This window comes from Ornithorhynchus anatinus, chromosome 10 (genome assembly GCF_004115215.2).
Source record: "Ornithorhynchus anatinus isolate Pmale09 chromosome 10, mOrnAna1.pri.v4, whole genome shotgun sequence".
NCBI classification, from domain to species: domain Eukaryota; kingdom Metazoa; phylum Chordata; class Mammalia; order Monotremata; family Ornithorhynchidae; genus Ornithorhynchus; species Ornithorhynchus anatinus.
Genome location: NC_041737.1, coordinates 57155854 through 57175376, shown reverse-complemented (window position 1 = coordinate 57175376; position 19523 = coordinate 57155854). Strand labels below are relative to the sequence as shown.

At 64.2% G+C, this 19523-nt stretch overlaps 3 protein-coding genes across 3 annotated transcripts; 1 reads left to right on the top strand and 2 right to left on the bottom strand.

Moving 5' to 3' along the window:
* The first annotated feature begins 3189 nt into the window (after window positions 1-3189).
* Window positions 3190-8311, top strand: AAAS (aladin WD repeat nucleoporin). The gene is made up of 16 exons (XM_029074199.2): window positions 3190-3450; window positions 4874-5001; window positions 5253-5311; window positions 5415-5506; window positions 5701-5747; window positions 5858-5956; window positions 6027-6170; window positions 6253-6373; window positions 6601-6728; window positions 6842-6902; window positions 7001-7091; window positions 7328-7421; window positions 7532-7599; window positions 7701-7782; window positions 7915-7999; window positions 8094-8311. The coding sequence occupies exons 1-16, from the start codon at window positions 3328-3330 to the stop codon at window positions 8289-8291; spliced, it is 1620 nt and encodes a 539-aa protein (XP_028930032.1). The 5' UTR covers window positions 3190-3327; the 3' UTR covers window positions 8292-8311.
* A 63-nt stretch (window positions 8312-8374) lies between these two features.
* On the bottom strand, window positions 8375-12154 carry MYG1 (MYG1 exonuclease). Its single transcript, XM_029074200.2, has 6 exons — window positions 11938-12154; window positions 11123-11235; window positions 10156-10315; window positions 9454-9732; window positions 9182-9363; window positions 8375-8593 (listed from the first exon to the last, which is right to left on the bottom strand). Exons 1-6 carry the CDS (start codon window positions 12124-12126, stop codon window positions 8413-8415), a joined length of 1104 nt encoding a protein of 367 aa, XP_028930033.1. The 5' UTR covers window positions 12127-12154; the 3' UTR covers window positions 8375-8412.
* A 1351-nt stretch (window positions 12155-13505) lies between these two features.
* On the bottom strand, window positions 13506-17737 carry PFDN5 (prefoldin subunit 5). The gene is made up of 6 exons (XM_029072844.2): window positions 17620-17737; window positions 16071-16173; window positions 15383-15414; window positions 14700-14774; window positions 14492-14597; window positions 13506-13702 (listed from the first exon to the last, which is right to left on the bottom strand). The coding sequence occupies exons 1-6, from the start codon at window positions 17689-17691 to the stop codon at window positions 13623-13625; spliced, it is 468 nt and encodes a 155-aa protein (XP_028928677.1). The 5' UTR covers window positions 17692-17737; the 3' UTR covers window positions 13506-13622.
* Between the last annotated feature and the right edge of the window lie 1786 nt (window positions 17738-19523).

The following is a 19523-nucleotide window of genomic DNA, read 5'->3' as shown; positions in this document are numbered from 1 at the left end:
CCACCCCAGATCTTAGTACAGTGCCCCACATAGTAAGCGCTAAACAAATACCATAATGACCACTATTATCATCTACCTCAGCGCTCAGTACAGTGTCTGGCCCAGTAAGTGCTTAATGCCACGTTAAAAAAGGGGCAGAACAGGGATAATAATGTTGGTATTTGTTAAGCGCTTACTATGTGCCGAGCACTGTTCTAAGCACTGGGGTAAACACAGGGGAATCAGGTTGTCCCACGTGGGGCTCACATCTTCATCCCCATTTTACAGATGAGGGAACTGAGGCACAGAGAAGTTAAGTGACTTGCCCACAGTCACACAGCTGACAAGTGGCAGAGCTGGGATTCGAACTCATGAGCCCTGACTCCAAAGCCCGTGCTCTTTTCCACTGCGCCACGCTGCTTCTCGATTAGATTAGAACCTGGGGTCCTTCTGCCTCCCAGGCCCGGGTCCTATGCGCTGGAAATAGAACAGTGCTCGGCACCTAGGAAGCGCTCAACAAATACCAACATTATTAATAACAATAATAATAATAATGACGGGGTCGACACAAGGTAATCAGGATGGCCCAGGTGGGGCTGACCACCTTATCCCCATTTTCCAGATGAGGTCACTGAGGCCCAGAGAAGTGAAGTGGCCTGCCCAAGGTCACGGCGGACCAAGTGGCATTAGATCAGACTGCCATTTTGGGGAGGGGGGGGGCGTCCCAGCTGGAAAGACCATGAGCTGGGGGGGTGGGGAGGGCCTGGTCCCATCTGATGGCATTTCCCCGCCCCACGGGGTCTGGCACCGGGCGGTCTCCGCCCTCCCAGTCGGCCGGACAAAGCTGCGCTCTGTCCCCACGGTGCGCCCCACAATGGGGCTTTGTGCGACCCCTCCTCAGTGCCCGGCCCGCCCCCCGCCCCCAAAGCGGGCACCGCTCAGCCTCGCCCCTCCTCGGAGGGGGCTGGGGCAGGGAAGGATGGAGCCCCCTCCCCTCCTCCCCCCACCAAGACCCCCCAGGTGTGAAGTGTCCCGGGGAGGTGGGGGGGACGCCTCGGGATCAAAGGGGCTTTGAAGGGATGAGGAATGGGAGAGGGGAAATCACATCAGGGGGCTGGGGGCGGGGGGCTGCCCTCCTCCTCGTGGTGGGGGGCGGCAGGGCCTTACCCCGGAGTGGGGGGAGCCCTCCTACCCCCTCCCCCCGGCTCCTTCCCCCCAGACTCGGCTCCTCGGGACCCCCCAGGGTCTGGCCGCCCCTCCCCCAGACCCTTTCATCTTGCCCAGGCCCCGTTTGGGGTTTTGTTGGTTTGTGGGAGATAAAAACCGCCTCAAACGGCAGAGGCCTCATCCGGGACACACAGGCCGGGGGTGGGCGGTGGGCGAGGGGTTGGGGGGGGGGGCTGGGCCATATGCGCCTGGTTAGGAAGCCGGGGCCGGGGGCGGATGACGCCCCTCACCCCAAGAGACGGGGGGCCTTTGCAACCACCCCATCCCCCGACACGACACCCCAGGTCGAGGGGCCAGAGGGCACTAAGCCCCCCTCCTCTAGGCTGTAACCTCGTCGTGGGCAGGGAACGGGTCCCATTATCGCCGCACTGGGCTCTCCCGAGCGCTTAGTAATAATAATGTTGGTATTTGGTAAGCGCTTACTATGTGCCGAGCACCGTTCTAAGCGCTGGGGGAAGTACAGGGTAATGTTTGTCCCCCTTGAGGCTCAGTCTTCATCCCCATTTGACAGATGAGGGAACTGAGGCACCGAGAAGTGAGGTGACGTGCCCACAGTCACCCAGCTGCCCGGTGGCGGCATTAGAACCCACAACCTCTGAGTCCTAAGCCCAGGCTCTTTCCACTGAGCCACGCCGCTTCTCTGTACAGCGCTCTGCGTCCAGGAAGCGCTCACTAAATACGACCGAATAAGGCGAGGTGCAGCCCGGTCCGGCGGGAAGGGCCGGGAAGCCAGAGGACGGGGGCCTCTCATCCCGGCTCTGCCACGTGCCTGGCTGGGAGACCTTGGGCGAGTCACTAGCTTCTCCGTGCCTCGGTTCCCTCGTGTAAAATGAGAAGCTGCGTGGCTCAGCGGAAAGAGCCCGGGCTTGGGAGTCAGAGGTCGTGGGTTCGAATCCCTGCTCCGCCACTTGTCAGTTGTGTGACTGTGGGCAAGTCACTTCACTTCCTCTGTGCCTCAGTTCCCTCATCTATAAAATGGGGATTAAGACTGTGAGCCTCACATGGGACAACCTGTATCTCCCCCAGGGCTTAGAACAGTGCTCTGCACCTAGTAAGTGCTTAACCAATACCAACATTATTATTATTAAAATGGGGCTTCAAGGCCCATCCTCCCTCTTAATCAGACTGCAAACGCTGTGTGGAATGGGGACTGTGTCTGTCCTGACGTTTCAGAAGCAGCATGGCCCAATAATAATGATAATAATGATGGCATCTAAGCGCTTACTATGTGCAAAGCACTGTTCTAAGCGCTGGAGAGGATATGAGGTAATCAGGTGGTCCCACGTGGGGCTCACAGTCCTACTTATAAATAATAATAGAATAATATAATAAATAAAAATAATAGAAGCGCATTTCTTTAGCGCTTACTATGTGCAGGGCACTGTTCCAAGTGCTGGGGGTACTTGATACAAGGTCATCAGGTGGTCCCCCGTGGGGCTCCCAGTCTTCATCCCCATTTGACAGAGGAGGTCACTGAGGCCCAGAAGAAGCGACTTGCCCAAGGTCACCCAGCTGCCCAGTGGTGGAGCCAGGATTAGAACCCACGACCTCTGACTCCCCAGCCCGGGCTCTTCAATAATGTTGGCATTTGTGAAGCGCCGAGCACCGTTCTAAGCGCTGGGGTAGATCCGGGGTCATCAGGTGGTCCCACGTGAGGCTCCCCGTCTTCATCCCCATTTTCCAGATGAGGCCTCTGAGGCCCAGTGAAGTGACTGGCCCACAGTCACCCAGCTGCCCAGGGGCGGAGGCAGGATTGGAACCCATGACCTCGGACTCCCCAGCCCGGGCTCTTGCCACGGAGCCAGGCTGACTAATGCCATTTTAGAGAGGAGGGAACGGAGGTGTCTTAGCACAGGTGCCTTCCCCTTTAATCGGGGCCGCGCCCCGCCTGGGCCCGCCCCTCCTCGGCCGCCAGGGGGCGCGCGAGCGGGCGGAGGAGGACGCATGCGCCGTCCGTCCCCGCCCCCGCCCCCGCCCCCCATCCTCGCGGAGTCGGCGTGGGCGGCGGCGCGTGTCCCGAGCGGCGATCCGTCGGCCGCGCCAAACTCAACCGCCAAGGCCGCCCGCCTCAGGCCCGGGCCCGGGCCCCCGCCGCGCCGCTCCGCTCCGCTCCGGCCCGCCATGGGCACCCTGGGCCCGTTCCCGCCGCCGCCCCCGCGCGGACAGGTCACCCTCTACGAGCACAACAACGAGCTGGTCACCGGACGCGACTACGAGAGCCCGCCCCCTCACTTCCGGGGACAGGTCCGTCGGGGGAGGGGGGGACCGGAAGTGGCCGGGGGGCGGAAGTGGGCGGAGCCAGAGGGCGAAGTGGGCGGGGCCAGGAAAAGGAGGGGCGGGGTCAGCAGGGGGCGGGGTCAGCAGGGAGGGCGGGGCCGTTTATTCGACTCAATTCAATTGCCGTTATTAATAATAATCATCATAATGGTATTTGTTAAGCGCTTACTATGCGCCACGCACTGTACTGAGCGCTGGGGTGGAGACAAGCCAGTCGGGCTGGACGCAGTCCCGGTCCCACGTGGGGCTCACAGTTTCCAGGCCCATTTTGCAGATGAGGGAACTGAGGCCCGAGAAGTAATAATCCTGTTGGTATTGGTTAAGCGCTTACTCTGTGCAGAGCACTGTTCTAAGCGCTGGGGGAGATACGGGGTCCTCAGGTGGGCCCCCGTGAGGCGCCCAGTCTTCATCCCCATTTGACAGATGAGGGAACTGAGGCCCAGAGAAGTGAAGCGACTGGCCCCCAGTCACCCAGCTGACATGGGGCAGAGCCGGGATTCGAACCCGTGACCTCTGACTCCCAAGCCCGGGCTCTCGCCACCGAGCCACGGACTTGGCCAAGGTCACACGGCAGACGAGTGGCGGAGCCGGGATTCAGCGTTTACAGAGTGTAGAGCACTGTGCTAAACGCTTGGCCAGCAGGGGAGGGGGCGGGGCCGGCAGGAACCAGGGGAGAGACATGGGTGGGGTGGGCAGGGAGGAGCGGGTGAGGGAGCCCCTTGCCCCCTGCCCCCGGGGGCTGGGACTCAGAGGACCTGGGTTCTAATCCCAGCTCCACCACTCGTCCGCTGGGTGACCTTGGGGAGGTCACTTTACTTCTCTGAGGCCTCAGTGACCTCATCTGGAAAATGGCGATTGACGCCGCGAGCCCCACGGGGGACGAACCGGTTGGTCTGTATCCACCCCGCCGCTTAGTACAGCGCCCGGCACACGATAAGCAGCGTGGCTCGGTGGAAAGAGCCCGGGCTTGGGAGGCGGAGGTCAAGGGTTCGAATCCCGCCTCCGCCACGTGTCAGCTGTGTGACCGTGGACGAGTCACTTCACTTCTCTGGGCCTCAGTTACCTCATCTGTAAAATGGGGATTAACTGTGAGCCTCACGTGGGACAACCTGATGACCCTGTATCTCCCCTAGCCTTTAGAACAGTGCTCTGCACCTAGTAAGCGCTTAACGAATACCAACATTATTATTATTATTCCCGATTAGACTGTAAGCCCATCCCTGGGCAGGGATTGTCTCCATCTGTTGCCGAACCGTCCACTGCAAGCGCTTAGTACAGTGCTCAGCACACGGTGAGCGCTCAATAAATACTACTGAATGAATGATCGGTAAGCGCTCAACGAACACCACGGTCCTTATTACGGTCCCCGGTGCCCCTTCCCGTTCCGCAGTGGATCAACCTGCCCGTGGTGAGCCCGGGGAAGGAGCTGAGCAGAGGCCCCGGCCGCACGGAGCCGGGGGCCCGAGCCGCCTTCATCCACCACCGCGAGGGCGTCTGGAAGCGATGCGTCTGCGCCTGGTGAGCCGGGGGCGGCCGGGGAGCCCGGGGAGGCCGGCCAGGCCAGTTCCTTCATCTGTAAAATGGGGATGAAGACTGGCAACCCCGTGCGGGACGGGGATTGGGTCCGATCCGGTCGGCTTGTATCCACCCCCGGCGCTTAGTGCGGTGGCCGGCACGCAGTAAGCGCTCGGGGAAGAAGAAAAAGGGTCGGGGGGGGGAGGCAGGCGGGGGACGAGGGTGCCGGGGTTCACCACCTTTCCCTCCCGCAGGCGCGACGCGGGACTGTCGGGGGTGCTGAGCGAGATCGCGGAATCGGAGGAGGAGGAGGGTGAGTCGATGTGCCGCCTGTCCCCGGTGCCCAGCGGACCGTTCGGGCGGCCTCCGCCGCCCTCGCCCCCGGCTCTTGCCCTCACCCCCCGCTCCCCCGGCAGTTTTCGACTGGGTGAGGACGGCCTCCAGCTGGGCCCTGACCCTGTGCCAGTGGGCACTCTCTCTCCACGGCTCCCTCTTCCCGCACCTGTCGGTGAGCTTGTGCCCGGGGGCGCGTCCCCGACGCCGGGGTGGGCGGGACCCCCTCTGGGCCGCGGTGGGGGGGCCGGGGAGGGAGGGGCACTGAAACCCCGGGGGGTTGAAGAGGTCTCCCGGCCCGGGTGGTCCCGTCCCCTCCCGCCCGACCCGGCCCCCCGCTGTGCTCCTCCCCCCTCGCCCCACCCCCAGCTGCGGAGCGAGGATCTGATCGCCGAGTTCGCCCGGGTCACCGACTGGTGAGTGACGGGTTGGGGGACGGGGGCCCTCTCGCCCCGCGACGGTTGCGTTTCGCCGGGGTGGTGGGCAGTCCACCTCAAGCCCCCTCACGCCTCGCCCCGGCCCCCAGGAGCGGCGGCCCCATCCGGGCCTTCGCCTGGCACCCTCACACCAACAAGTTCGCCATCGCCCTCTTGGATGACTCCGTCCGCGTCTACAACAGCAACAGGTGAGGGGAGGATGGGGGGAGCGGGGCCCGGGGGCGGACGGGGACGTTGACCACCGTCCTCCCCCGGCAGCCCGACGATCCCGCACCTGAAACACCGGCTCCAGCGGGCCGTGTCCGCCCTGGCCTGGAAGCCGCTCAGCGCCTCCGTCCTGGCCGTCGGCTGCCACAGCTGCATCCTTCTCTGGACCCTGGACCCCGGCGCCCTGGCCACACGGTCAGTCCTCGGCGGCGGAGTCGGGCCCCGGGCGGGGGGCGGGGCCCCGGGCTCCCGAGCCTAAGCCTGCCCGTCCCCGCAGCCCCTCATCCGGCTGCGCCCAGGTCCTGTCTCACCCCGGACACTCGCCCGTCACCAGCCTGGCCTGGGCCCCCAGCGGGGGGAGACTGCTGTCCGCCTCGCCCGCGGACGCCGCCGTGCTGGTGCGTGTCCGTCCGCCCCGCGCCCCTCGCCCCGCCACCCGGGAGGGGGGCCCGTGCGTCTCTTGTCCGCCTGCGAGTCTGCCCTCTCTCTGGGTCACCTTCCCGGGCCCGGCCCAATCCGTCCATCTGCGACCCCGCCGGTGTCCGGAATGCCTTCTCCCCGTCGGACTCCCCGCCCGCCGCCCCCCGTCCAACCTCCCGTTCCCCGCCTCGGCGGCCTTGGGCAGGTGTGGGACGTGGCCACGGAGAGCCGGCTGGCGCTGCCCCGGGTGCGGGGCGGGGGCGGGGTCACCCAGCTGCTCTGGTCGCCCGACGGCAGCAAGGTCCTGGCCGCCACCCCCGCCCCCGTCTTCCGGTGAGTGCCAGGGACCGGGGGCGGGAGGGGGGCGGCCGGGGCGGGGGCGGCGGTGCCCGCCGCGCGGCCCGTCCCCCGCTGATGGCGTCGTCCCCCCTCCCGTCCCCGCGCAGGGTGTGGGACACCACGATGTGGACGTACGAACGCTGGCCCACGCTGACCGGCCGCTGCCAGGTAGGGGCGGGGAGGGGGGGGGCCGGTGGGGCCGGGGCGGGCCGGCGCCCCCCGCGCGGACCCTCCGCTGACCTCTGGGTCCACCGCCCCGCCCCCAGACGGCCTGCTGGAGTCCCGACGGACGTCGGCTGCTGTTCGCCGTCCTGGGGGAGCCGCTCCTCTACTCCCTCACCTTCCCCGAGCCGACCGGTGCGTGGGGCTGGGGGGCGACCGGCGTGTGAAGGGTGTGGGGCGGGGGGTGGACGGGAAGGGGGTGGGGCGGACCCATACTGGGGGGAAAACCGTGAGCACCAGGAGCGGAGCAGTCGGGGCAGGGTGACGCGGGGCGGGTAGGGGCCGGGCGGCGCGGGGGCACGAGGGGCCCGGGAGGACCCGCGGGGGTGGCGGCTGCCCTGACCGTCCCGTCCCCATCCCCCCCGCCCCAGGGGAGGCACGGGGCCAGGTCGGGGGGTCGGAGACGGCGACGATCGTGGCGGACCTGTCCGAGACGGCGGTGTGGACCGGGGCCCGGGAGGAGAGGTGAGGGTGGACCGGGCCCGGTGGGGGGGACGGGGGCGGCGGGGCCGAGCCGGACGGGAGGCGAGGGGCCCCGCCCGCCCGCCCGCCCGACGGCGCGCTCTCGTCGGCAGGCTGGGCGGGGAAGTCCTGTCCGTGGTGTGGGACCCCAGCGGGGAGCGGCTGGCCGTGCTCGTCAAAGGTACCGGGGCCGGGGGAGGTGGGCGGAGGGAGGGGAGAAATCGAGGGACCCGGGGGTCCCCTCCTCTGACCCGCCCACCTCCCCCCAAATCTGCCTCCCAGGCACCCCGGCGGTCCAGGATGGTCGGCCCCTCATCCTCCTCTTCCGCACCCGCAACACCCCAGTGTTTGAGCTGCTGCCCTGGTACGCGTCCGTGTCCCCTCCCCTACACCCCACGTCACTGAGGCTGGGAGGGAGGGAGGGAGGGAGGGAGGGAGGGAGGGGTCCTGGGCCCAGGCCGGATCTTGACCGATCTCCCCGCTTCCCGGGCCTCAGTGGCTTCATCCAGGGCGAGGAGGGGGCCTGGCCCCAAATCATCGCCTTCCACCCGGCCTTCAGGAAAGGGGCTCTGCTGAGCGTGGTGAGAGTCTCGGGGTCCCGTGGGGCGGGGAGGAGGGGGCCGAGGGGAGCGGGGTGACCGCAGTGGGACGCTGACCCTCCCCTCCCCTCCGCAGTGCTGGTCGTCCGGCCGCGTGGCCCACGTCCCCCTCTACTTCGTCAACGCCCAGTTCCCCCGGTTCAGCCCCGCTCTGGTCCGGACCCAGGAACCCCCGGCCGGGGGCGGCTCCACCCCCGCCGGCCCCCTCTTCTCCGAGACGGCCCCCGGCCCCGCCCCCTGGGCCCTCCCCACGCAGACCCCGGCCCCCGAATAAACGGCTCGCTCGGCCCCCGCTCCGCGACTCCGTCCGCCTGGTGCGGGGGGGGGGGGGGGGGGGGAGGGGAGCCCCAGACGTCACGCGTACGCACGGACCCAGGACCGGGCGGCCGGCGGGTTTATTGGGGCGGGGGCTCGGGGCGTTGGGCCAGGGCGGCCCGGGCCATGTCCAGGGCCCCTCGGCGGGTGCGGTGGCCGCCGATGAAGCCGTTGGCGTGGGCGAACAAGCAGCCGGGGATCCCGCTCGCCTCGCTCAGGGCGTCGTCCCGCAGGCCCCGCCAGGCCTCGGGCAGCGGCAGCCTGCGGGGAGGGGAGGGACACGGGCACGGTTCAGAGGGGGCGGGGGGAGATTCACCGGTGGACGGAGGAAGGGGCGGTCTCACCGGAAGCTCACTTCGCGGGGGGGACGGGGACCGCCTTCGACCTGACGATCCTGCACCTACCCCAAGCGCTTAGAACGCTGCTTAAAGACGGTATTTGGCAAGCGCTCACTATGTGCCAAGCCCTGTTCTTCTCAGCCCTGGGGTAGCTACAAGGTCCTCAGGTTGTCCCACGTGGGGCTCACGATCTTCGCCCCCATTTTACAGAGGAGGGAACCGAGGCCCAGTGAAGTGACTTGCCCAAAGTCACCCAGCTGACAAAGGGGCAGAGCCGGGATTAGAACCCACGACCTCGGACTGCCAAGCCCGGGTTCTCTCCGCTAAGCCCCGCTGCTTCTCTGTCCCGGCACAGAGAGCTTAAAAAACCCAAGGGGGACTCGCGGGCAACGGCGGGACCTCCCGTCCACTGGCGGCCGGAGCGGGGGTGGGGGGGATCCTCGCCCGAGGCTCACGGGGAGAGGGGGCCCCTCGGGGGACGGGGATGGCGAGGGTCGGCGGGGGGGCTCACCGGCTCCGGAAGGACTGGGGGTTCTCGGGCACACACTGCACCCGCCACTGCCCGTTCCGGTCGGGGAAGATGACGAAGTCCAGCTTCCGCGGGGGGTCGAGGCCGGGCTCCAGCCGGAACAGGTGCTCCTTCCACGGGCAGCCGCCCTTGGCCAGCTCCAGCACCCGGCCGCTGGGGTCCACCTGCGCGGGCGGGCCGGACGGTGGGGGCCGGGCCCGGCCGCGCCCGCCCCCCCCCGCTCCCCGCCCCCTTCCCCTCCCCCGGCCTCGCACCTGGAACCGCCCGGCCAGCGCCGCCTTGACCAGCGCCCCGGCGGGCAGCCAGCTGTGCCGGTAGAAATCCACTCTCTGCAGGAACTCGTCGCCGACCAACTCCACGGCCCGGTGGAACATCGCCTGGGCGTCGCGGTCCGGGTCGTTCCAGCGCGGGTTGAGGCGGGCCACGCGGGCGCTCAGGTTGGTCGTCACCTTATAGAGCGGCTCCCCCGCCCCCTCCCACTGCGCCACCCCGTTGTCCACCGCGTCCACCTCCTCCACAAAGTTCTCGTACACCTGGGGGCGAGGGGGAAGAGGGTCACGGGGTGGCCGGACGTCCGCGGGGGGGGGTGCTCCGCGGGGGGAGGACGCTGATAGAGCCCGGGAGGCAGAAGGACCCGGGTTCTAATCCCGGCTCCGCCACGTGTCTGCCGTGCGTGACCTCGGGCGACTCCCTCCGCTCCTCTGGGCCTCGGTTCCCTCATCTGGAAAACGGGGAAGGAGACCGGGACCGAGTCCCACCCGATTCCCTTGGACCCACCCCGGCGCTTAGTACGGTTCCCGGCACGTAGTGAGCGCTCAGCGGGTAGCCACCGTAATCATCCTTACGGGGGAGGACCCGGGACCAGGACGGACGGAGGCTCGGTCTCCTCGGGCTGGGCGGCGTGGCCAGCGGAAGGGCCCCCGGACGCCGCGTCTGCGGCCCCCCTCCCCACCTGCCTGGTCGTAGATGGCGTCGACGGTGGCGGGGTCGTCCTGGGGCCCGAGGAGCTGGGCCAGGATGCGCGGCCCGAAGTGCAGGTAGACGAGGCCGGCGCTGCTGAGGCGGGTCCTCCACGGCTTGCCCGGGCGCAGCGAGGACATGGACTCCGAGAACGACCTGGGGAGGGCACGGGCGTGAGGCGGACGGCGCCTGGCTCCCGGGCACCCCCCGGGTGGGCGACATCCCACCCCGGGGAGGGGGGAGGGAGGCGGTCCGACGGCGGGGAGGAGGGGCGGGTGTGCCAAACCTGCTGTCGGGCCGGGGCTGTCTCTCTCCGTCACCGAATTGTACTTTCCAAGCGCTTGCTACAGTGCTCTGCACACAGCGAGCGCTCGGTAAATACGACCGAATGATAATGATGGTATTAAGCGTTTACTACGGGCCAAACACCGTTCTAAGCGCTGGGGTAGATACAGAGTAATCCGGTTGTCCCACCGAGGGGCTCGCGGTTTTAATCCAGTGCTTTGCACGTCGTAAGGGCTTAACAAATACCATCGTTACTATCATTCCCCATTTTCCAGGTGAGGTCACTGAGGCCCAGAGGGGTAAAGGGACTTGCCCAAGGTCACCCGGCAGGCAGGCGGCGGAGGCGGGATTAGAACCCACGTCCTCCGACTCCCAAGGCCGGGCTCCCGCCCCTAAGCCACGCTGCTTCTCTGGGTTGTGGCGGGGAGGCCCGGGGTGGCGGGGGCGTTGTGTACGACCGGGGTCGTGGGTTCTAATCCCGGCTCCGCCCCCGATCTGCTGGGTGACCTCGGGCAAGTCCCTTGGCTTCTCCGGGCCTCGGGTCCTTCATCGGGAAAGCGGGGCCCGAGAGGGTCGGCCCGGCGAGGGACAGGGCCGCGTCCGATCCCGTTGGCCGGCGTCCGGCGACCGGCGGGTGCTGCGACGAACGCTGCGGTGAGCGCTGAGCGCCGCGGGTACCTCTGGTGATGGTCGTAGCGGTGGCTCTGGGGGTCGTACTCGCCCCCCACGTCCACCACCACCTCGCACTGGGCCAGCAACGCCGGGTCCCGGGTCCGCACGATCTCCGCCTCCTAAGGGGGGGGGGGGCAGGGGCAAGAGGGGAGGGGCAAAAAGGGAGGGGCAGGGGCATAAGGGGAGGGAAAGGGGTATGGGGGGAGGGTTAGGAGCAAGGGCGGGGGGGAGGGGCAGGAGGGGAGCGCGGAGGGGGGGGTCTGGGGTCTCCCCCTCCCCCCCTTCTCTCCCTCCTCCTAGGGGATGATGATGGTGATTAGAGAAGCATGGGGCTCAGTGGCAAGAGCCCGGGCTTGGGAGTCAGAGGTCAGGGGTTCGAATCCCGGCTCTGCCACTCGTCAGTCGTGTGCCTGTGGGCGAGTCACTTCACTTCTCTGGGCCTCAGTGCCCTCATCTGTAAAATGGGGCTTCACCGTGAGCCTCACGTGGGGCAACCCGATGACCCTGTATCTCGCCTAGCGCTTAGAACAGTGCTCTGCGCCCAGTGAGCGCTTAACAAATACCAACATGATTATGGCACCTGTTAAGCGCCTACTATGTGCAAGGCCCTGTTCTAAGCGCTGGGGAGGATACAAGGTGATCAGATGGTCCCGCGTGGGGCTCCCCGTCTTCATCCCCATTTTCCAGACGAGGTCACTGAGGCCCAGAAAAGTGAAGCGACTGACGAGAGTGGGATTTGAACCCATGACTCCCCCCATGGGGGGGGGGGGTTCTCCCCGTGCGCATGCGCGCCCCTCCCCCCCCTCCGGCCCCCCCAGTACCCGGTACTCGGGCAGCAGGCGCAGGAGGGCGCAGGCCAGCGCCTCGTCGCAGTGGAAGGTGCCGTCGTGGGTGCCGATCCGGGGGCGCGGGGGCTGCGCCATGGCCCGGCCGGGAAACCGCCGCCGCCGCCGCCGCCGCAGGAAGTCGAGCACCAGGAGGCCCAGGCGGCGAGGGAAGAGGAGGCCCATGCGGAACCCCCGGGCCGGGGCCGAGGGTTCCGGCCGGAAGGGGAACCCGCCGCACCCCAGCCACTTCCGGCCGGAACCCCCGGGCCGGGGCCGAGGGTTCCGGCCGGAAAGGGGAACCCGCCGCACCCCAGCCACTTCCGGCCGCGCTTGTTCCCCCGGCAACGGACTGCGGCAGCCGCCCCGCCCCGCCCCGGGGCTTCCCACCCTCACCCCCAGCACCAACCCCCTTGGGCGTTTAGTACAGTGCCCCGCGCCCCCTGAGCGCCGAAGAAGCCCCCTGGAGGGATGGAACGCCAGGGCGCTTCCGGGGCCGGGCGGGACTCGCCTTCCCAGCAGCCCGCGGGGCCGCGCGCGCCGCCCACGTGACCTGCGCCACGGCCCCCGCCCCCCCTTTGTGGGCCGCCAGGTGGCCCCCTCACACCTGGTCACTCGACGCTTACTACGTGCGCAACACCGTACTGAGCTCTCCGGGAGGGTACCACACAACAGAAGTAGCCAACACCTTCCCTCTCATGATAATTGATTAATGCTGGTATTTGTTAAGCCCTTACCACGTGCAGAGCGCTGTTCTAAGCGCTGGGGGAGATAGGTCAGCGGGTCGCCCCACGCGGGGCTCACAGTCTTCATCCCCATTTCACAGATGAGGTCACTGAGGCACAGAGAAGTGAAGTGACTTGCCCACAGTCCCACAGCCGAGCGGAGCGGGGATTCGAACCCATGACCTCTGACTCCCAAGCCCGGGCTCTTGCCACTGAGCATGCTGCTTGATGATAGCATCTGTTAAGCGCTCACTATAACAGCAGGGGTATTTGGTAAGCACTTACTATGTGCCAAGCACTGCTCCAAGCGCCGGGGTGGATACGAGGACAGCCGACTGTCCCCCACGGGGTCACAGTCCTCACCCCCATTTGACAGATGAGGGAACCGAGGCCCAGAGAAGTGAAGTGACTGGCCCGAGGTCAGCCGGCTGACAAAGGGGCAGAGCCGGGATTAGAACCCACAGCCTCAGACTCCCGAGCCCCGGCTCCATCCTCTAAGCCGCGTTGCTTCCGCTCCTTCGTAACGTCCCCGAGCTTCCGCTGCTTCGTAACGATTCCCGGCCCACGCGGGGCTCACACAATCTTAATCCCCAGCTGAGCGAGGGAGGAGCGGAGACCGAGAAGCGCAGTGACTCGCCCGAGGTCACGCGGCAGACAGGTGACGGAGCTGGGATTGGAACCCAGATCCCTCCGGCTTCCAGACCCAGGCTCGGATGAATGAATGCCCATTAATGACGGCTCTCACCGGTGCTCATTCCACTAGGCTGCACCAATTCTCCACGGTCTTGCCCCGTTCCCCGCCACCCCCCGTAAACGCCACTGAGGCACGAAGAGACCCGGCGCGGTCCAGCTGGCACCTTTATTCCCTCTGTACACGATGTCCCAGCCAGGCCCACCGCCCCGTCACCCCCCCCCCCCACGACTCCTCTTCTTCCTCCCCGTCCTCGGGCCGCCGGGTCAGGCCTTGGCAGTGCCAGCCTGCGTGGCCCCTAACGCCGTCAGCTGCTGGATCTTCTGGCTCATCATCTCCATGACAGCTGCGGGGGGTGAGGGAAGGCAGGATGGACGACGTCAGGAGACACGGGACTCACGAAGGGAGAGTCGGCGCAACGCGGACAACCCGGCGGGAGGGCGAGGCGGGTGGGGGCCGAGGTGAAGCCCGGGGGACCACAGACCCTCCTGTTCCTCCCCAGTGCCCAGTACCGGGTGAGGGTGAGTGTGTTGCCCCCCCCCCCATGGCTCCTTGAGGGCAGGGGCTCTGTCTCTTCCCCTCCCCTTCAATTAATAACAACAACTGGGGCATTGGTTAAACGCTAAGTGCTAAGCACCGTTCTCAAGTGCTGCTGTTGACAAAAAATGATCAGGTCGAACCCAGTCCCTGTCCCGCATGGGGCTCACAGTCTTCATCCCCATTTTACAGATAATGATGGTAATTGTTAAGCGCTTAGTGGGTGCCAAGAACTGTTCTAAGCACTGGGGGAGATACAAGGTCATCAGGTTGTCCCACATGGGGCTCAGGGTTTTCATCCCCATTTGACAGAGGAGGTCACTGAGGCACAGAGAAGTTAAGTGGCTCGCCCAAGGGCACCCAGCACACGAGCGGCAGAGCCGGGATTAGAACCTGCGACCCCAAGCCCGGGCTCTAGCCACTCAGCCGGGCTTCTTGAGGGAACCGGGGCTCAGAGAAGCAAAGGGACTCGCCCAGGGTCACACAGCAGACCGGCGACGGAGCCGGGATTAGAACTCAGGTGCCTCTTGGGGGGTGAGGAGGACGGGAGAGACACAGGTGGGCCCCCCCCCCCCGCCCCGTGTTCCGACCCACTCACCCTGCTTCATTGTGTGCTTCTCCTGGAGCGCGGGCTGGATCTTCTCCATCTGCTTGGTGAGAAAGTCGATCTTCCTCTTGAAGAAATCCTTGGCGTCGCCCGCCGACTGCGAGGGAGGGCGGGGTCAGGCCTAGGGAACGGTGGGGCCGGTCCCCGCTGGCCCCCGCCTCCCGGTGCCCGCGGCCCGGCCCCCGCCCGGCCCCCTCACCTTCTCCACGTAGTAGCCCGTCCCCACGTCGATGAGCACGTGCCCCACGTCCTGCAGTCGGCCCGGGACGTACATCTGGAGGGGCGGCGAGGTCAAGGCGGCGGTCGGCCTGGCCCGGGACCCTCCCCAAGGACCCTCCTCTCCACCCGGCCTGCCCAGCCCTGCCCTGCCCCCCAGACCTTCCCCTCTAGCCCCTAAGCTCGTCTTCTAGACTGTCAGCTCGCCGTGGGCAGGGAATGTGTCTGTTTATTGTTGCCTTGTCCTTTCTCAAGCCCTTAGTACCGTGCTCTGCACACAGTGAGCGCTCAATAAATACGAGAGAGATGAACAAATGCCCCCACAGACCTTCTCGCCCTCTCCGGCTCTGCCCCCTTCCTCCGGGATCTGCTTTCCATGTAGTTGGTGGTGGGGAGCGGGACTTTTCCTCTCTGGGCTCTCAGGACCAACCAACTCTCCCCCCCTTCAAACTCTTATGAAAGGCCCACCTCCTCCAGGAGGCCTTCCCTGACTAAGCCCTCCTTTCCTCTTCTCCCTCTCCCTTCTGCGTCACCCTGATTTGCCCTCTCTCTTCCCGTCCCCAAACCACTTGTGTCCATAACTTATTCATATTAACGTCTATCTCCCCACCACTCCTAGACTATAAGCTCGCTGTGGGCAGGGAATGTGGCTGGAGGAAAGGATACGGAGCTGGTCAGCGGAACGAGCAGTTCTTTCCCTGCGGAGAGAGAAAGACGGACGCACGGACGGGGTGAGGTTTGCGGCATCGGAACTTTCTAAGCGAGTCCAGCCTGGCATTTTGGGGGCAGGACTTACAGTCCTCCGCCAGGCACCTGGACGCGGGGGTGACTTAGTGGAAAGAGCCCGGGCTTGGGAGTCAGAGGATGTGGGTTCTAATCCTGCCTCCGCCGCTTGCCGGCTGTGTGACTTTGGGCACGTCGCTTAGTTTCTCTGTGCCTCAGTTAGTCACCTCATCTGGAAAATGGGATGAAGACGGTGAGCTCCCCGTGGGACAACCTGATTAACTTTTACCTATTCCAGTACTTAGAACAGTGCTTGGCGCATAGCAAGCGCTTAACAAATACCATGGTCATCATGATTGTTATGAGCACATCGGACACCATCCCTTCTCCGCCCGGCTCTCCAAGTCTAAGGGGGAGGAAACGAGTACAGTACCCGAGCACCTAATACGCATTTAACAAACACCACGATTATTAAGTTCTCTCTGCCTCAGTTGGTTCATCTGTAAAAGGGGGAGGAAGACCGTGAGCCCCACGTGGGACAGGGTCTGCTCGGATCCCCCTCCCGGCGCACGGTGAGCGCCCGGCAGATCCCGCGATCGACGACGACCGTCGCCGTCTCGTTCGTGGTTACCGTTGTTGCTGGCGTTGAGCACGCTCAGGCAGTCCTTGGCCTCCACGTACTTGGTCTGGACCACCTTGAGTTGGGCGATGGACGACGACAGGAACTCCACCTCCTGGGGACGGAGAGGAGGTGGGGATTAGGCGAGGCAGGGCCGAGGGTGGGGGGCAGCGCTGAAGCGGGCGACAGGGCAGGGGCTGGGGGAGGGAGCGGAAACCCGGTGGCATGAAAACGGTAAGCCCGTCGGTGGGCAGAGACTCTATCTGTTGCCGATTTGTACATTCCAAGCGCTTAGGACAGTGCTCTGCCCATAGTAAGCGCTCAATAAATACTGATGAATGAATGAAAACAATAAGCTCGGGGTTTTGGGCTTTTTTTTTTTTTTAAGTGCTACTTATTAAGCACTGACTATGGGCCAAACCCTGTACTAAGCGCTGGGGTAGGTAGGAGCTGATCAGGATGAATACTTTTCTTTTCAATGACACTAGTTAAGCGTTTACCAGAAAAGCAGCGTGGCTTAGTGGAAAAAGTCCCGGCTTGGGAGTCGGAGGTCGTGGGTTCTAATCCCGGCTCTACCTCTTATAATAGTGGTATTTATTAAGCACTACTGTGTTGTCAGGCCCGTACTAAGCGCTGGGGTAGATACAAGCCCCACGTGGGACAACCCGATTCCCCTGTGTCTACCCCAGCGCTTAGAACAGTGCTCGGCACATAGTAAGCACTTAACAAATATCAACATTATTACTATTATTATTACAAGCAAATCGGGGCGGGCACAGTTCCAGTCCCCCCTGGGGCTCTTAGTCTTAATCCCCGTTTTACAGATGGGGTAACTGGGGCACAGAGAAGTGAAGTGACTTGCCCCGGGCCACACAGCAGACAAGTGGCAGAGCCGGGATTAGAACCCATGACCTTCTGACTCCCGGGCCTGTGCTCTACCCACTAGGCCGGGGCTGCTGCATCACACTTACCAGCTGTGTAACTTTGGGCTCGTCACTTCACTTCTCTGTGTCTCAGTCCTCTCATCTGTAAAATGGGGATGAAGACGGTGAGCTCCATGGGGGGGGGGGGGGAGGGAGGACCACCACCTCATCACCTTGTAGCTCCCCCAGCGCTTAGCACAGTGCTTGGCACATAGTAAGCGCTTAACAAACGCCATCGTTATTAGTCCCGGCTCTGCCACTTGTCAGCTGTGTGACCTTGGGCGAGTCACTTCACTTCTCTGGACCTCGGTGACCTCATCTGGAAAATGGGGATGAAGCCTGGGAGCCTCACGTGGGACCACCTGATGACCCTGTCTCTCCCCCAGCGCTTAGAGCAGTGCTCTGCACCTAGTAAGCGCTTAACGGACACCAACATTATCATTCTTACTCTAGGGGGCTCAGTGACCTCATCTGCAAAATGGGGATGAAGCCTGGGAGCCTCCCGTGGGACCACCTGATGACCCTGGATCTGCCCCAGCGCTTAGAGCAGTGCTCGGCACAGAGTAAGCGCTTAGCAAATACCACCGTGATGATTATTTTTATAGCAGTGACCGATGGACGAGGGGGACGGGTCCGACCTGGTCCAGCTGGCCCTTGAGCAGCTCCAGCTGCTGCAGCGTCAGCTCCGTGATGTTCACCGCCTGCGCCATGGCTCCGCCGACCCGCGGGGAGGAAGGACCGCACCACTGCGCAGGACCGGAAGTCGACCGGAGGCGCTCTAGCCCCCGCGCTCGATAGGGCGCGGGACCGGAAGTCGACCGGAGGCGCTCTAGCCCCCCCACTCGATAGGGCGCGGGACCGGAAGTCCTCCGGGGGCGCTCTAGCCCCCCCACCCGCGCCCCCGACTCGGTGGTGCGCAGGGCCACGCTGTCTCCCTCCCTCCCTCCCTCCCTTCAGTCGTATTTGTGGAGCCTTTACCGTGCGCGCAACACTGTCCTAAGCGCTCGGGAGAGGACGGTAATAAGTAGGGCCATTTCCTGCTCACAGTCTAGAGTGGAGAGGAGGAGGATGATGATGGGAGGATTTGTTCAGCGCTTACTCTGAGCCAGGCTCTGTCCTAAGCACACTGATATAATAATGATGGCACGTGTTAAGCACTTACTAGGTGCCAAGCACTGTTCTAAGCACCGGGGGGATTCAAGGTCCTCAGGTTGTCCCTCGTGGGGCTCACTGTCTCCATCCCCATTTCCCAGATGAGGTCACTGAGGCCCAGAGAAGTGACTCACCCAAAGTCACCCAGCTGACAAGTGACGGATATAAGCAAATTGGGTTGATTCCGGAGTCCCTTGTGGGACTCACAGTCTTAATCCCCATTTTACAGATGAGGGAACTGAAGCACAGAGCTGTGAAGGCACTTGCCCAAGGTCACACCACAGACAAGTGGCAGAAGGGGGATTAGAACCCATGACCTTCCGAGTCCCAGGCCGATTCGCTTTCAATGGTAAGACCAATAATAATAATCGTGGCATTCGATAAACACTTACTATGTGCCAGGCACTGTACTAAAGTGCCGGGGCAGATCGCATTTTATCTATCCCGACTCTGCCCCTTGTCAGCTGTGTGACTGTGGGCAAGTCACTTCACTTCTCTGGGCCTCAGTTCCCTCATCTGTCAAATGGGGATGAAGACGTGAGCCTCACGTGGGACCACCTCATTCCCCTGTATCTCCCCCAGCCCTTAGAACGGTGCTCTGCATGTAGTAAGCGCTTAACCAATACCAACATTATTATAGCAGCAAATCGGTTGGACACAAGCCCCTGTCCCACGTGGGGCTCAGTTTCAATCCCTATTTTTCAGAGGGGGGGAACTGAGGCCCTGAGGAAGGGAAGTGACTTGTCCAAGGTCACTCTGCAGCCAATGATGGAGCCGGGATTAGAACTCACGACCCTCTGACTGCCAGGCCGATGCTCTATCCACTACGCCACGAGGCCACAATGTTTCTCTGCCCCTTGGCCCTCTTCTTGCAGGCCTCCCCCACACCGGAGTATGATTATCCCCCTCCTGCAGTTCAGAGGTTAAGCAAGAGGAAGAGTGGAAAGGGAGAGTGGCCTACTGGCTAGAGTCCGGGCCTGGGTTCTAATCCCAGCTCTGCCCTATGTCTGCCGGGTGGCCGTTAGAGAAGCAGCGTGGCGCAGTGGAAAGAGCACGGGCTTTGGAGTCAGGGCTCATGAGTTTGAATCCCAGCTCTGCCACTTGTCACCTGTGTGACTGTGGGCAAGTCACTTAACTTCTCTGTGCCTCAGTTCCCTCATCTGGAAAATGGGGATGAAGACCGTGAGCCCCACGTGGGACAACCTGATTCCCCTGTGTTTACCCCAGCGCTTAGAACAGTGCTCTGCACATAGTAAGCGCTTAACAAATACCAACATTATTATTATTATTATTAAGTCGCTTCTCTCAGCCGGGACAGGGGCGCACACCCCATTCCCACAGGAAGCGAGCCGCACCCGGGTCCCATATCTTGGGGTTTGAGGGGGATGGA